This window comes from Malurus melanocephalus, unplaced genomic scaffold (genome assembly GCF_030028575.1).
Source record: "Malurus melanocephalus ecotype Western Australia unplaced genomic scaffold, MMel_1.1 scaffold_6, whole genome shotgun sequence".
Lineage (NCBI taxonomy): Eukaryota > Metazoa > Chordata > Aves > Passeriformes > Maluridae > Malurus > Malurus melanocephalus.
In genome coordinates, this window is record NW_026623238.1 from 6,787,183 (window position 1) to 6,804,255 (window position 17,073).

The 17,073-nt window shown below is 32.8% G+C and overlaps 1 protein-coding gene across 1 annotated transcript in view; it reads right to left on the reverse strand.

The window, feature by feature from the left end:
* Nucleotides 1-17,073, reverse strand: part of CSMD1 (CUB and Sushi multiple domains 1) — a gene marked incomplete at its 5' end in the record, with an annotated part of 494,218 nt that overhangs the window by 138,186 nt on the left and 338,959 nt on the right. Inside the window, 5 exons of the mRNA XM_057371364.1 lie at nt 1,391-1,507; nt 4,266-4,460; nt 6,370-6,557; nt 9,295-9,433; nt 11,542-11,733. Coding sequence (XP_057227347.1) covers nt 1,391-1,507; nt 4,266-4,460; nt 6,370-6,557; nt 9,295-9,433; nt 11,542-11,733 — 831 coding nt within the window. The remainder of the gene's footprint in view (nt 1-1,390; nt 1,508-4,265; nt 4,461-6,369; nt 6,558-9,294; nt 9,434-11,541; nt 11,734-17,073) is intronic.

A 17,073-nucleotide genomic window follows, 5' to 3' on the forward strand; every position in this document is an offset into this window, starting at 1 on the left:
AAAAAAAAAAGAGAGAAGTTAAAAGAACTTAGTCTTTAAAATCAAATTTAAGGATATATTTCTACTTGTCTTATTTATCAATTAACTCCTGCATGATTTTTTTCCAACTTACTTCATTGTGTAACATGATAAAACAGCTGCATTAAAAGTGATTCAAATATTTTTTTTTTTTTGCTATTCATTATTTCCGTGTTTTCAATTAAAACAAAATTTATTAAATCACGCTTGCATTCAAAATTTCAAGTCAAACAAGTCAAACAAGTCTTATAGCTTAGGTACTTATTATAATAAGAAAACAGAATATCTAAACAGAAAAGTTTGTAACAAAATTATATTACCAACTATAATGACTACTAAGAACCACCTACTATCACATAGGATTAGATGTTTATTTGGCTTTGACAAAGTTTTTTTTTAAACTTACTGATTTGTCAAWTTTTTTAATTTTCATTAGTACTTATTTTATCAGAAGGCTATAAAAACAGATCAAATATTAAAAATACTAGTGTGTTACTAACTTTGCCATTTTGCTACACTTAATTTGCACTTCCACTGTACATAATTTAAATTGTATTAATAAATAATTTAATTCTACMTTGCACCAGTAAATAGCAAATAGTTCACTGAATTCAAATATATAGCAGAAGAAACATGAAGTAAAACCAAGTCAATAAAAATACTATTTTGTCACTCTTGCCATCTCTATTTTTTTTACAGCTGAATCCTTACATTACACACAGGAAGTATTAAATATATTACATTACTCTAAATTCAGCCTTTTGGTAAATAAATAGTAAAATSAATCTTACTGATATTTGTCTAGATTTAGAAAAAAATCTTGCTTAGCAGAAAACTACACCTTACATACAATTGCACAAGTTTTAGAGATTTTGCCAAAGTATTTAAATATATTGAAATAATTAGTTTTGTGATTTTTCACAAATATTTCCAGTACTTTAACTTAAAATTGCTTCCTTTCCCTCCACTGTACATCTTAAATGTGATTCTACTCATGTTGCCCTTGTTGAAATATGAAAAAGAAAAAGTTTAAATGCAAGAGGAATATAAGAGCTTGTTGTCTGACACCTGATCTTCCTTTGCAGGAAGCTTAAAAGAGTGATTATCCATTGATGATGAACAATGTAATCAATTAAGGTATTCAGGATATGCTTAGACAGCAGACATACATGGCTTACCCAAAGTCAATTGATTACTCTAGGGAGAAGTAAAAGGTTAATACCCTAGAATCAATTTCCATGTCACGAATATATTTATTTTTTTTTAAATAATTTGCAATACAATGTAAACCTAAGGTCATTATTATACATAAGGGACATTTGAACAGTAGAACAATGATAATGATTGATAAATCAATAGAAGAAATTCTTACCAAATTCTTTGGGGACAGTTATTGAATAAAGGCAAGTCTGTCCAGCAGTGTAATTATGAGGATAATTTGGTGATAAAACCACTCCTTCTGATCCAGTATACTGCCCTCCACATGGTGCTGGAAACAAACAGAAAGAAACATATTAATTAGAGTGGTCTGTATTAAGTCTGAAAATATAAATCTAAAGATCACAAAACAACAGTTCACTGATTTTGTTTTTCTTTTTCGCTTACCTGTACTGAAATATCTAATGGTTCATCCTCAGGACATAATTTTTAATATAATTCCTTTTATAATTAGAATACATGCAAGTTTTACTTGACTACAGGTATTCACATAGGACTGGAAGGATAATCTATTTAAATGAAAGATACTCATAAACATAGAATTTAGGTTGGGCTTTTATTTGAATATCTGTCTATATCCATCCATGTCAACAAAAGGTCAGGAAAAGATATGGTATTACATAAAAAATGGCACAGAGGAATACACAGATATGTTGACAGTACTCTGCACAGAATGCCAAGGATTCTGCTTTGTGAATGTATGCTCGAATTGCCATTTTCTCATGTCTTCCTGGATGATTATGAAAAAAGCACATATAAAAAAATCTTTGGCATCATATGTATATAAAATAAAGAACAGCAAGGTTAAGAGAAACTTTTTAGAGCTACAGAACTCAGAAGGAATATGTGGTAAGCCATTATGGGGCCTAGGCCTGGTAAGGGCCGAGAAGGTCCGTGAAGGATCTGGAACATTCGGTGCCGTTGGCCACCGTTGGCCGACAGCCGGCAGGCGCTGTAACTGTTCCAGTCGGGTCTATCTCGAGCGCCCGCGAGGCTGTGAGAAGCCACAATATAACTCTATGGCGAGGGTAGTCAGCGTGAGCCCCCTGCAACGGCAGAGCTACCATATATGGAAATTTAGAGCATTAGTAAGAGCTTCTGTACGTTAAGTTACCGTTATTCCTGTTACAAAAAGCGTTACGTCTAACTGCCGCCGCCATTACGAGCCAAGGGTATAAAAAGCCTCGGCTTCTGTTAATAAAGCGGATGAGATAGCACGTACAACCAAGTCTACGAGGTCGTTTATGTGTCTCTCCCYGTCTCCTTGCAAAATGGCCGCGCCAACAAACTCAGAAGGAATATTATAGAATGGTGAAGCTCAAAACTCCAATAAAATCAGGATTTCTATGAGTAGTAGTTTTTTCTGTATTGTGAGAAAAACAATGAACAATGTATGCATGTCATGTTCCTCCATTTATGGGGAGTAAATGTGCCATACTAAGGGACTGACTGAGTGGCTATTTTAAAGTTCAAATATCTCCTTATGTTGGATATTGAGTAAAAAGTATTGAAAACAAAGTATTTCACTCTTCTCACATTTTAAGAACTAATGGAAAAACTTGGCTTCCTATCAAAATCTTCATTAAAATCTAAGTATTTTATTAAATTACTTGCAATTCAGTGCTCTTTTTATTGCATAAAATGATTTCATAAAAAGTATAGATTTCACCAGAAAAACAGATTGCTGCAAAACATTATCTTACCCAAGAAGACAATTATGAAATTATCATATAAATAAATAGATAAATTAGGTTATAAAAAATAGCATAGTCACATTAATTTGGTTTTAAGCAAGGAAAATATCATTCTACTATAAGGAACAAACTAAATCAATATTGCCCTGTGTGTACATATAGAAAAATACAATCTAACAACTTCCTGAAAAGTAGCTCAGAGAAGTACCTGAGACAATGTCATTGTTCTGGGGCTATGAAAGTACTGTTACAAACTCCTGGCTCTGCAGACCTGGCTCACGTGCTGTGGAGTTGTGCCTAGTGAGTGAAGGCAGAGCCTGAGCTTTGGACATCCTTGCTCTCAGCCTGTCTTTTCTGCTCCCTGACAGGTCTTTAAAATCACACTTGAAATATCTCCACAAGTTTGATTTCCTTATTAGAAAAGGCAGCAATTAATACTACAAATCCATGCCTTCTCTTAGCGGCTTATATGAATTATTCAAAAATCCAATGTAATGATAGGAGATGAAAAGTTTGATCTATAAGTAGGCAGAATAGGATAATGTGGCTGAGGTGAAACTCAAATATGACAAGGAATTAGTTAATGACACGAATTTAAAATCTGTATTACTTCCTTCTCTTCTTGCTTTGAGGATATCAGAAACTATGCCACAAAGTCTAATTACCACATGAAATCCTCAAGTCATGAACATTTTACTGGAATAAAAGTGTTATCACTTGCACTTAATTTAAAACAAACTCCAAAGTTACAGTCATGGAAATGTTTCCTTCTAAATTGTGTTTTTCAATAATTAAAAATCCATAATTTTGAAGATTATTTTTCAACATTAAGAAATTAGTACTTTATGGACTTTATTAACTAATATAAATAAYTTCCTTTTGATTTGATAAGATTGTTCAACATACATATGTACACACAATACAAACACTGAAATAAGGAATAGAGGATAAATTAGCTGGCCATAGTTCTGAGATGTCATTTTAATTTTCTGCCTCAGTAACTATAATTCTTATTCCAAGGTGACAATTAATGTAGTATTGAGATGGTTGTGGTATCTATTCTAAATAATACTGGCTGTCTAAAAAATCTTACATATTACACTGCAATCATTATAAGAAYATATGTTCATTCCAGATTTTAAAGCTATTTTTAAATACTTAATACATTACTGACTAAGCTATAGTCCAACACTCATCACAACACTTATTTTTTGACCTCAGGTTTTGKTTTTTTTCACACAAGCTGTATGTGTAGAAATAGTGTAAATAGTCTCAGGGACTGAGAAATTGAATTCACTGGAGTGACAAGGGAAATGGTAAGAAAACCGTACATACCATTACAAGATGGCAATTCTCTGTTCCATGCCGGCTTTCCATCTGCACCAATTACACATGTTATAGTTGAAGGTTCAATAATTTTATATCCAGAATCACACTGGTAAGTAATAGTTGAACCAAGCTTAAASTCTGTTCCAATTCTTGTGCCATTCATGATGTTTCCAGGATCAAAACAAGCTTCCCGTGGCTTTTCTGTTAAAATGAATTACAGTAAATATAAACACACTTTCAATTGAAAAAAAAGAAACAAAATATCAGTGGGTTTTTTTAGGTTTAAATTTTTCAACAACTTAATAATATATTATTTTTGTTGAACCATGGATCATGGATTTTTGTGTAAGACTGGTTATCTGGCTGAGGAAATTATCCTGAGAGTATCTAACCAAGAGCATTTCCATCCTATGTTTTGCTAGCAGAATTCTCCAGAAGCTGAATGACTCCAACAAAGTTTAGCATTTAGTATTTAGAAGAAAAATGGCCAGTCTCCTAGAGTTCACTACTTCTACATGCACATTGGTGACAAAAAGAAGACTAGGGAAAATGTGTGTACCCTCCAAAAAGAAATGGGAGACCTGGTTACCCAGGACATGGAGAAGGCTGAGGTAAACAACAACAAGGGCATGTAGCAACAGGACAAGGGGGAGTGGCTTCAAATTGAAAGAGGGCAGGTTTAAATTAGATATTAGAAAATAATAATTTACCATGTGGGTGGTGAGGCACTGAACAGGCTGCCCAGAGAAGTTTTGGATGTTCCCTCCCTGGAAGTGTTCAAGGTCAGGTTGGATGGGGCTTTGAGCAACCTGGTCTAGTGGAAGGTGTCCCTAACATGTCCATGGCTTGGAACTAGATGATCTTTAAGACCCTTCCAAGTCAAACCATTCTATCATTTAATACATTTTATATAAAATATTGAATAATTTACTTAAGAAAAAATATTAAATTACTAGGCAAAAACATACTGTCCGGAGAAACTTTTAAAACAGAGTATTCTGTTCTTGTATCTTTTATTTTTATCTCATTATAATTTCATTGAATTTTCATTTGCATAGATGAGCTGATATCAAACTGTGCTGAGAACAGAAAATAGACACACAGTAAAAATGTACATTTTCTATTGTCATCTTTATCTCTTTTTAACCTGCACAAATTTTCTTTTTCTTTCCTTGCAGGCCTTGCAGACTTTCTAGAAAAAATTGTTTTCCCATTTTTTTAATATTTTGTTTAGACAGGAACAAACAGTCCAAGATTTCATTTATGCCAATATGACAACTACTTTGGCAAGGCAAGAGCCTTGCACACATGAAGAATAAYGTGTGATGCTGGATGATAGATGAAGACTAAATACAAAAAGTTATTTTATAGTTTTTTTCACTCCTCTCTCTTGTATAGGTATATTTTTTCTGTATTTCTTAGATCTTTTTGTCCTTTATTTTTAACATGGACATTAATGCAGTTTGATTCCATTGTCAAGAATAAGAAGCTGAGGCAGCACTTGTGCTGATGAAAAACAGCCTGAGAAAAATTAGCAAAGATTATAATCAAGCCACAGACATCTGTGACTGGAAAAGAAACCAGCATCTTCAATGATTGACTTTAATGATCATTCAGCATAACCCAKCATCCATCTAGTAATAGACATCCCCTCAAAAAAAAAAAAATGCAAATGCTATCTGGTAGTATTTATTAAAAAATTGCATTTGTGGTTTCAAAACAAAGTGGAAAGGAAAATGTATTGGTATGCATTGACAAGAAAGGAGCAGGAGTCAGGTTGTGTTCACTTGGATAAGAAAATTTCACTATTCTAAAACCTTTTTCCAAATGTTATTTGTGATGTGTATCTTCTACCTTTTTTTTTTTTTTTTTTTTTTTTTTTTTTTTGTGGAAGATAAAAACATGCGTAACTGATGTGAAAGAGATTTCATCAAATAAGACTTCTGCGTTCTTTCACACATTAACAGTAAATAGCTTTTAAAACATACATTGATGCAGCAAGGTATTTCGCAGTTCAGTTTTGAGTACACAGAGAAGTAAACAGATTTGAGTGTCAATAATTATTAAATGACAATTTTTCCTTTTATTTAGATTACAGTGAGAACAGTACCTTTATAGTCAATGGCAAATCCTGACATTCCAACAGAAGCATCACTGCGAAAAGCCAGAAACAGACTGTTACCACTGCTCTCTATTCTTTCAGGAGCCTGTGAGCCTTGAAAACTGCCAATTAGAGGACTGTTGGAATCTTCTCCTTCATAAATATGTAGAAAATCATAACTGGGTTCCATATTGAAACTGAAAAGAAAGAGAAAAATAATTAAGTCATCATTTTCTTTTAATGAGTTAAACATTACTTTCACTGTGGATGCCAATTTTCTGCATAACACATTTTCTTCTCCAGAAATAAATGTATTTTTAAATATGATTCACAGTAAAAATTCACTAACTTTCAATGGAGTTTCTTTCAGCATTGGTAAAACACGTTCAGCTTTCTAACAGCATCATGAATATCCTCCCACCTATCTTAAATATCTTTCTCAAGATCGTGGAATCACTTGCTTCAGAAAGGCTGGCTCTTACCAGTGACCATCGGAATGATCCAGAAAAGTAGCTTKAATTAAAAGTCCAGCTTTTAGTTGGCTAAACTGGATGATACTAAATTAACCCMTTACAAACATAAGTTTATCATTTTAGAAACAAGATGTTTTCCTATGGATAGACCACCATCTTGGAACTTGTCTTTGTTCTTACCCAAATGATATCAGATATGATAAATTAATGTGAATTATTATTAATTCTCACTAAACCACTTATGTTATGCTATATGTTTTACAACTTAAATATGGAGATAATATGAACGGAATGACTTTCAGAGGAAATTAATTGAGATGAGTTCTGAGACAACATAAAGATAAATCTCAGGTTCTATGAGAAATGTATACAGAGYTGGATAAAAGGATATACTAGGAACACTGAAGAGAATATAAAAAAAGTAAAACTACATTAAAAAGAGCAGGCGAGGACTCAATTAGGTGAATAGATTTTTTTCTTTCTATTTATCTTTCTAGAACAAAATAATTAAATATTTTTCTTTTACCCAAGTGTGATGGTAAGATATTCTATTACATCAGTTAATACTGTCAGATACAAACTTTTCCAAACTATGTAAAACAAAAGGAATAATATCTTTAGCTAAATAATCTGCAGAAAGCATTTTCATAATGACAAATGGAAATAGCTTCATATAATGAATGATATTTTATGCTCTATTTTCAAGAGGTAAGAGAAGCCAGAAAAATGTTTTAAAATATTTGCTAAGACAAATAATTTTAGTTGTGAGTTTTAGAAGAGTTAAAAGGAATAGAACCTTGAAGACCAAAAACAAGGAAAAGCAAATTTACAGAGCAATGGTTTTCAATCTTTCTGTAGGAAACACATATTTSACAAAACAAATTGCAACTCCCTATTCTCAGTCTACATTCTCACCCTGTGCAGACACTGCTGTCTTCTCAAAGYCAGTTTCTTGTGAAYAGCMCAGGGCTTAGCTGTAATATACTGCCTAAGAATGAGAAAGGTGAGGTGAAATGAACAGAAAATGGTTTGTTAAGAAAGTAGGTTTGACAGATGTCAAAGAAACTTCACTGCTCTCCATCATCTGCCAAAGGTCACGGGAGCCAGGGGAGGTCCCTGCTGCCTGGAAGGTGGCCAATGGTACTCCAATTTACAACCAGGGTGGGAGAGAAGACCCAGGGAATTCCTGGCCTGTCTAACCTCAGCTACTGAAAAGTGTATTACTGGGCTRCAACCCTTTAGAAAATTTATTGGAAGTAGAACATAAACAGAAAATTCCATTATAATGATCATATTTTACTCCTTACAATAGTATTCACAAACAAATATAAATACTGAGTAATTGTAAGCTTTCATCTAATTTGAAATGGAGCATTTGAGCCAATTATTTAGGCAAACCACAGAAATATGCTGCTTACTACACCTATCATGACATCTTCAAGAGTGTAATTAGTGGGAGAACTATTCTCATCCATTAATGTTATTTGATCAAACACCTGAATAACAGAATTATAATATTCTTTATTATATAATTTCAAGTATCTTAGTATTTCGTTCTTTAATTTAATATCTATCAATAGTTTTTAAAAAATAAACTGGGGTCAAAAATTGAAGAAATTGGATTTTTTTTGCTTTGATGTTATTTGGTTGCTATTTCGGTGTAATGCTGGTTTGGTTTTTTTTCAGAGAGAGTGGAAATATTACAGAGAAAAATTCTAAGTGTGCCGCCACCTCTTCCTAAAAGATTTCATTCTACTGAAGTCAACAGTAATGTTATCATTCTCAGCTTTAAAATCACACTTAAAACATAGTATGAAAAAATGAAAAAAAATTGCATTTGCATCCATAAATAAAGCAAGCAAGATGATTATACAGGATTGATTCAATTAGAAATAATAAACAGAATACAAGAATATAGCTATATCCCTAAACTTCAACTTGTAAAATTCTATGCACTACATATAGGTTGATTATGGAACACAAAGCAAGTAATTAAAATTATGATACAATATTATCTTAATGTCTTTTATCACTTGATGAAGTAGAACATTTTTTCTGATCTGCGCACTTCGAGCAAAGTATATTTAGCCTATATTTTTAAAAACCTGTAAAAATTGACCTACAGAAAAAATTTCCACTACACTTACAGTATGTACTATTAGGTACAATAGCATAAATCAAGTATTTCTACAAATTAATATTGTGTTTCAAAGATTTTTATTCGACATGTCACAGAAAGTTTTGTTCATATATATTTGATATCAAAAATACCATATAGATATACATTTTTTTTTTTTTTTACATTATTTGGAATCAATAGTAGTATATTATATATTAGATGTATGCTCCAGGGTATAGCCTAAGAATTTAATTAGAAGCTTTAAGAAATTGCAAATATTGCCAGTTTCAGATTTGACATGTAAAACCCTTTAAAACAGAAGCATTCATTGAGAAATGGTACCTTTTGAATATCAAGGCAATGACAAAGTCAGGGTTTACTTTTATTCTCCAGTCACATTCTTTCCCGGGAGGATAAGGCTGTGGATAGTTAGGTGATAAAATAACTCCTGCTGGGCCTGTCAGGTTTCCTCCACATGCAGCTGTCACAATGTAAAAAGAAAAAGGAACATGGTTGCAAGTTATATTCACGAGCACATATTAGCTGTTCGGTAGGAGCAAATTGACTTCTACATTTAGCAAAATTAATAAATTTTTAAAAGCAGAAATTTACCATTTCCTGTTACAAAAAAAAAWTTCTATTTTACATTTTAAAAAGTGAACTCTGTTCATATGCAAAAACGGTACAGAAAAAAATATTTCTAAAGGAATAAAATTATGAAGTTAAATAGGAAGCCCTGTATATTTTTGGTAATACGTTACATCCTGTCTCTATCATGATCAAAATTTCTTATTGACTGGAAGTACTTTAAGAACTGGATAATCTCAATAGTAGGACTCAGGTTGCAGTTTCTATTGACTGTAGATGTTGCATGAACCTGTTTGATTCACTTAATAAAGATATTACCCAAATCAAAAATCAAGTACATTCACTGAGTTAAACATGAACTGAATGCAACTTTTCAACAGATAAGGAATCCTACTGTCATAGATGATAATCATATAGAAGTCTAGCAAAGAAGAAAAATAGTCAACACAGGCTTCATCTACATTACCACCAGATTCCGAGAAACTCATTCATAGTGCAAACCAGTTGGTGCTAAAGATTTGGAATCTACACTAAACATTTTAAAGAGGTTTCTTTTCAAGTAATTCCATTTATAAATCAGAATATTACAGTAAGGGCTTTATGAAAACTTTAAAATGACATATAATGGCTTTACAGAACTCATAAGGCTTCTACTATTGTCATGTTTAAACTGAAGATTACTTTTATCTGCTTTCCCCTTCAAAGTAATCTTGAGTATATGAAAAAATAACAATACTATGTACATATTTTTTGCCCAAAGGGATTCTCTCTTTTTGTCTTATTTCCTTCTTTCTTTTATGTTTGTTTTGTTGGATTTTTTTACTAGACTGTAAAGAAATATGGAAATATTATTATAATTGGCATTTAAAGTAAAAATAAGAATCTCCTAGACCTTTAGATACCATACATGTTTTATTTTAATTTTTTATTTAAATACGTTTCATTTGTGAATGATCCCAATATGTTTAGTAAGCATTTTCATATTTCTTTGTACACTGCACATAAGTTATCCAGAGAACAACACACAGATTATATGCTACTCCAATTCTGTTATGTGATATGGAGTCAGAGAAACTAACCTCCATTATCCTGAATCCCTCATAGTATTTTTACATTTTTATATATTTACAGAGGAACTGCAGTTGTTTGAGGATATGCTGTTTTGGAAAGTGCTTCTCCAAAATGCCGTGTAGAACGAAAAAATATTATGTTTATTCCAGTGATATTCAGTATATCATCAGATATAATCCAGTATCTGGGTTTTAGGATTGCTAAAATAAGGCTTCATTTAATTATAAATCAGTAGGCAAAAAAACAACAAAGATTTTAAAAATTAATATGCTGAGCAGATAACTTTCCAGATGTTGATTACTCTTAGAAAACTTACATTGATGACCTTAAAATAGAATTCAGCAAAACTTCTAAGCCTGTAATTATTATTCTACTGACAAGAACCTCAATGAAACCTTTATATAATCTAGCACTATGGAACCACCTTCTTCTGGTGGTATGGAAACATACCTAATTTCTTTCAACAGCATTGTCACTTGGACACCCTTCTCTGTATCTACTTTACCAATGAATACCCATATTCCAAGGTATTGCACAGGATGGGTATTTAATGGATCAGATGAAGCAGAAAGTTTTCAGAATAAATAATGTAATGGATCACAGTTTATGTAACCAAACTATTACATAGAAAGAACATTCTAATGAGACCATTTCAACATGATTTTTYTTACCCAAATCACCACTTCTGTTTAATTATTTCTATTAGACTTTGTCAATTCCATACTTTTATGAAGTTTAAAAAACAAACTAAAAAAACACACCCAAAAATACCATTAATCAAGAGAATGAGAATTACATCGTCTGTAAGTAGAAAATAACTTGAGTTCTGCAGAGATCATCACTCCAGCTTAACCACCATATGTCCAGTAATCAAACAAGAAATCTGATCTATATTAAACCTAAACAGAGACCAACATCTCATCTCAATACCTATGCATGTAGGAGGATCAGGTTGCCAGAAGAATCGGTTATTCAGTTGCACACATGTGATTTTAGCCTGTCCTTGCAGCTGATAGCCAGGGTCACACTGGAAGGTGGTAGTGTCTCCAGGCTCTCTGCTGTCCCCATATCTAGTGCCATTCTGTGGTGTCCCAGGATCGTTACAAGTTGATGCAATGGAAGCTGTAGGGGAATGATGAAATAAAAGCTGTAAGGTGTAGATATTTACTCACCAACCATTATTAAATGCATGTCATGTTCACATTAGCATTCCAACCAGAGACAATATTATTTAACCTTCAGTTAATACAGAAAGGCATTTTGTTTCTTTACTTTTACAAATATCTGCCCAGTGAGAAACACCATGATTGTGCTGACTTCCTATCAGAATCTTTAGTGTAAAATATGGCCTGATTTTGTCCAATTAATGCATCAAAAGAACTATTAACTCCTTTTCTCACTTTAATATTATGGTTAGCAAAACAGATTTGATGCCTCTTGAACAAYAGGATAAGCATCATATCGTAAACAATACTGTTTTATGGTCTTACCCTCCTGCAGCATGCAAATGCTACTTACCCCTCTGGCTGAATCAAATAGCAGTTTATGCAGCCCTGAAGTTTTCAATTCAGGGGCAAGAAAAAACCTTCTCAGAGGGCACTTAAGCTGAATCTTAGCAAAATATCTCACTTATGGTCAGTCTTTGTAGCTGTATATGGATTTTGCTTTCCAAAGAATAAATTAATTTAAAAAGCAGTGTTAAACYAGAGTAATCAGTATGGTAAGACTTAAAGCAGGTAATCACCTGGAAAGTGGATACACAAATCTACATCTACTATGGATTTCTGGAAGATGTCAGGTCTCTTCTGGTTTCGGGTTCCCTTCTACTGGCTTCAGGTATTCAAACATCCTGAGTTGCAATAAACTTTGCAGTCTTCCAAAGGAAAGGAGATCCCATCTCTGGAGACCAATGTCCCTACTGAATTGCACTCTGTTTCCTACCAGTCCTCACCAAAACACCTTTTCCAAACAACTTACTAGAACTGTGAATGAAAGTCAAAATAAGAAGTAATAAATCCAGTGTCACAACTGCCATTTAATAGTACTGGTGTCTATCACCAGTATGCAACCTTCCTGACCATAAAATGCAGGCAATCAATTTTCTGAATTAACAGCTGCACCAACTCCTTCTCTCCACACCATATACCACTATAAGAAACAGCAAGAGCAGTTAAACAACTACCAGGTTGTATAATAGGAATCTTTTTTTCTGTGTTGTAGATTTTCAGAAGAGAGAAAGGTTGAAAAGAAAAGTAAAATAAATAACCATTTTAGACTCTTAAAATGGTTTTATGAATGTTCTGGTAAATAGATGTCACAGAAATCTCAGAAATCGTCAGKTATCTTTATGCAAGAATTCATGGACTATTATAATTAACAGACTAGAAACACAGATTTATTTTTTATTTTAACATGTTATTATTCATAGTTTTTTGTCCTTGTTTCCAATCCAAAACAATAGATCTCCCATTCTGAGATGGTACCCACATGTAAATGAAGTAAAAGATATGGCAGATTTTTTAACTGTGGTGGACTTTTTCTCCACCAGGAATTAAAGTGAAGCTGTCACTATTAATGAGTATTGTGTACGCATTCCCCAGGCACTCCTCTGACAATTTACCTGACACCCCACAGTGGTGCAGTTTACTAGAAGCATGTTTGGCCACAASGGAATGAAAGCATGGTCATGACCTCAGAGAAGTTTTTCCTTATTTGACAGACAACAACAGCTCTGAACAATGGATCGCTCCAGTGCATATCTGTTAAAGATTTGCAATTCCTTCAAGTATATGAGCACAAGCCCATCTCTGTCATTAATTGCTGTCTTTTTTTTTTTTTTTTTTTTTTTACATACCTCTGAATAGATTAATTTTCTTTTTAAAAGGTTAAGCAATATAACATCTCAACAAACAACCCTTTCCCCTTTAACTGTGTTGAATATGTACTAATTAGAAAGGACTGATGTCTTTTAATTTTAATTTCTCTGTTTATCTCCACTTCCTCTATATAAATTTCTAAATTTTAAAAATTAACAAGGTATTTAATATAAACACCAAAATGTTCTTTACACTTGCAGTCTTGCAGCCTCAGAAATTATTTCATTTATCTGAAACCAGCAACCTTTTTAATGMGCCAAATAAACTCAATGCTAATTAAACAGAACACCAGATATTAAAGCACTGATGTGTCATCTAGTAAAGTGAACATTTAGACACACTGTCAACTTTTCAACTTGCCTCCTTTCTAAGTAGTTTTACTTCTCAAGAATCCCAAGAGATTCTGTACTACAAGTCTGATATTGCATTTGGTATTTTACAAATATCTGAAGGGTATAGAGGTCATACGCATTTATAAGTAATCCAGAAATTAAAAAGCACCACCTTCCTGTCACTGCTCTTCTTTTATAACATTTAACAATTAAAACATACACTGTAAAGCAAGGAAAACAATAATTACATTTTAGACTCAAGTATGCGACATCCAACTAAATTATGAAGTTAGACTGTTAAGAAATGACTGAGAAAAAATAGGTGCCTAAAATGGCATAGCCAGAAGACGAGATGTGAATGCCATTAAGCTGGAAAAGAAGTAATTGCTGTTTCTCAGCTCTTGCATATGTGCTCTAAGCCTTAAGCTACATGATACTCAGTGGGTTATAGAGTAATTCTCTATACAGATTTCCCATCTCCTACTGTCTCTTCTGCTCAGACTGGAAAAAGCTTCTGTGTGTATAAAAGATGGAATTTAGAGTTAGGTTCCAGAAGAACAGACAGCTGGGAAAACCACAGATTGCTAAGGAGTCTTCAGACCTCCATATGTAGTCAGCCACTGTGTTAAGCCTCCCTCTTTCTAATTTAATAATCTTTCACAATCACATTTTAGTTTTTATTTTGGATTTTGTCCTCAAATTTTATTTCAAAGGTGATTTAAAATTGCACTGAAAATCAATAGGAGACTGCTTTTGAGAATATGACACTGTATTTGCCTGTCTGTAGACCTGAGAGCAAAATATTAGACATTGTCTAATTTATCTTTTATTTTTTTTTTTTTAAACATAATTTTTAGCTTGTATTCTCTTGTATCTCAAGGAAATAAAAATGTCACCTTCATSCATATAATTTTTATTATGTCTCTGGTAACAATAATGTAAACCATTTGCTGCAATGTTGTGCTGCAGACACTATTTTTTTCTAATTCACATGGTTGTAGAAACAATACAGACTTTTCCAGGCTTTTAAATTGCACAAGCATCCCCTGTTTAGAGAATTATGTTTGCATAATAATAAGCTTGAGAAGGAATTTTCCATATCAAAGCTGAGATGTACACAGGATTTGCAGTGATTTCAGACTAACATTTCAAAACATCAAAGAATAATGTTTGTTCTCTAAAAAATAACTCACATAATGTATAAATGTACAGACTAAGTACTGTACAAATTAGCATCAATAAGATATTTAAATGTCATGTACTGTCCAAGAATGTAAAGAAAAATGAAACCCAAATGCCAATGCAGTCTTTTTATTAAGGTCTGGAGTACAAAAGCTCGTAAGCTTAGAGATAACTACCAAAGTAATCTACAAGTTTCATTTTTGCTTAGTTCCACAAGAACCAAATGAAGAACTGTTACCCACTATGAGGCTGAGGATGCCTTCCCCAGGCCTTGGATTAGATGATGGATAGAAGTGCAATGACACAGTTTCATTATCATGGTTTCATCACCATGTTAGTGTGAGCATGAAATGCAACATTTATAACATCACAGACAGCAAAAGAAGACTCTGAACTGTGAAATTATTACATTACAGACTTTAAAAGGGTTGAATTCTTGCATCTTGTGTCGTTTTATTTTTACTTTAACAAGGGATGTCTAAATGGATTTAATTTTCATTTAGCTCAAAAATTATTTATTTAGTAAGGAAGATACAGGATTATGTATTATGCATTGTAAATATATTTTTGTGCTAGCCCCCCCTTCTCCAAAAATTTAATTGGGAACCAACCTGGAACAAATGTGTGCTGAATGCTAGCAATGGAGATTCTGTCATGGAAATATTTATAGTACTTAAATGTAGCAGCTCAGGTCATTAGGCAAGTGATTAAAAGATATTTCAACAATAAAGGAACAATTTTTAAGACAAGTTACTGTAAAAGTTGCTGCAGACAGACAAATGATCAAATTACAAAACTGGACAAAAGCAGAAATCACTGCTTGAACAGACTTGTCAGATTAAGCCCAGTGCCATAAGGAACTACCCAACTGCTGATGGTTAAGCCAGAGGAAGTAAATTGTCAGCAGATGCAGCAACATCTGACAGAATAATTTCCAAATAATTGTTCTAATTATAATTGTAAGTTGCTTATTTGCATTATCATAATTGGTGACTTCTATTGTAAAGTTAAAGATTTAGTCGGGCATGTCGGGCATGTTTATTCATCACTGAATATATCTGCATATACTTCAAGAGCAAAATTTAAAAATATTGAGAAAGCAAGCAAATAACAGAAAAATCAAAACTGGACTAAACCAACTATACAAATGCCTTCATTTTGTATCTTCACTTTTAAGGAGTGTCTGAAGTTCTTCTAATAAGACAGAAATATGAAAYTGAGAAAAAACACTTTGCTATTTTATTAACATCTTGACAGTTGATCTATACTATCAAAAAAACCCCACCTTTTTTGTTCATATGAAAGCAGAGATAGGCATATTTTTAATTAAAGTGTATGCTTACAGAATACTATAACTAAGAGCAATTAACAATGCTGCAGAACCACAGATAACATAAAAAATTATCACAGATAGATATAACTCTAGAAAAGCCAGACATCTCATTTTTTTTTTTTTTTCTTTTGAGTATGAATAAAATCCTTTGATGTATTATTTGCCTTGAGGACCAAAATCTATAAAACCAGCTAAAGAACTATAAACATATCATTTAGTTGAAGAAAAGGATACAGTTCTAATAAATTACAACAGCTGAGAATTCAGCTGAAGAAAAAAGGATAGACTATAAGGTCTACTATATTAGGCATTTTTAAACCAAGGCTGTCAGAGCCTGCAAGAATGACAACACAGCTAGAAACTACCAGTGCTCTTCCTATCATCTGTCACTTCTATTGTTCTTGCTAATTAGCAAGAAAAAAAAATTATATGGTTAAAAATAAAAAAAAAAAAAAAATTCTCAATAAAATTAACTTCAGGTCAATAAAAGCAATAGACCACCCACTAGCATAAGATCCTTTTCTTTCAGAAGTCTAGAGTAGATGAAAATTAAACATTCAGGGCAAGATTGATCTGCTTTAGCATAGGTTACTGGTCTCATTTGAGATGCCTTACAATATCCAAGGTATCAGCATAGGACTGGAAGACAGGAGCCAAGGACTTAAGGTTGTGTGACCTTCTGTGGTGGCAGATGGAGACTAGCCAGGATACCTTATGACATCTCAAAGGAAACTAGACA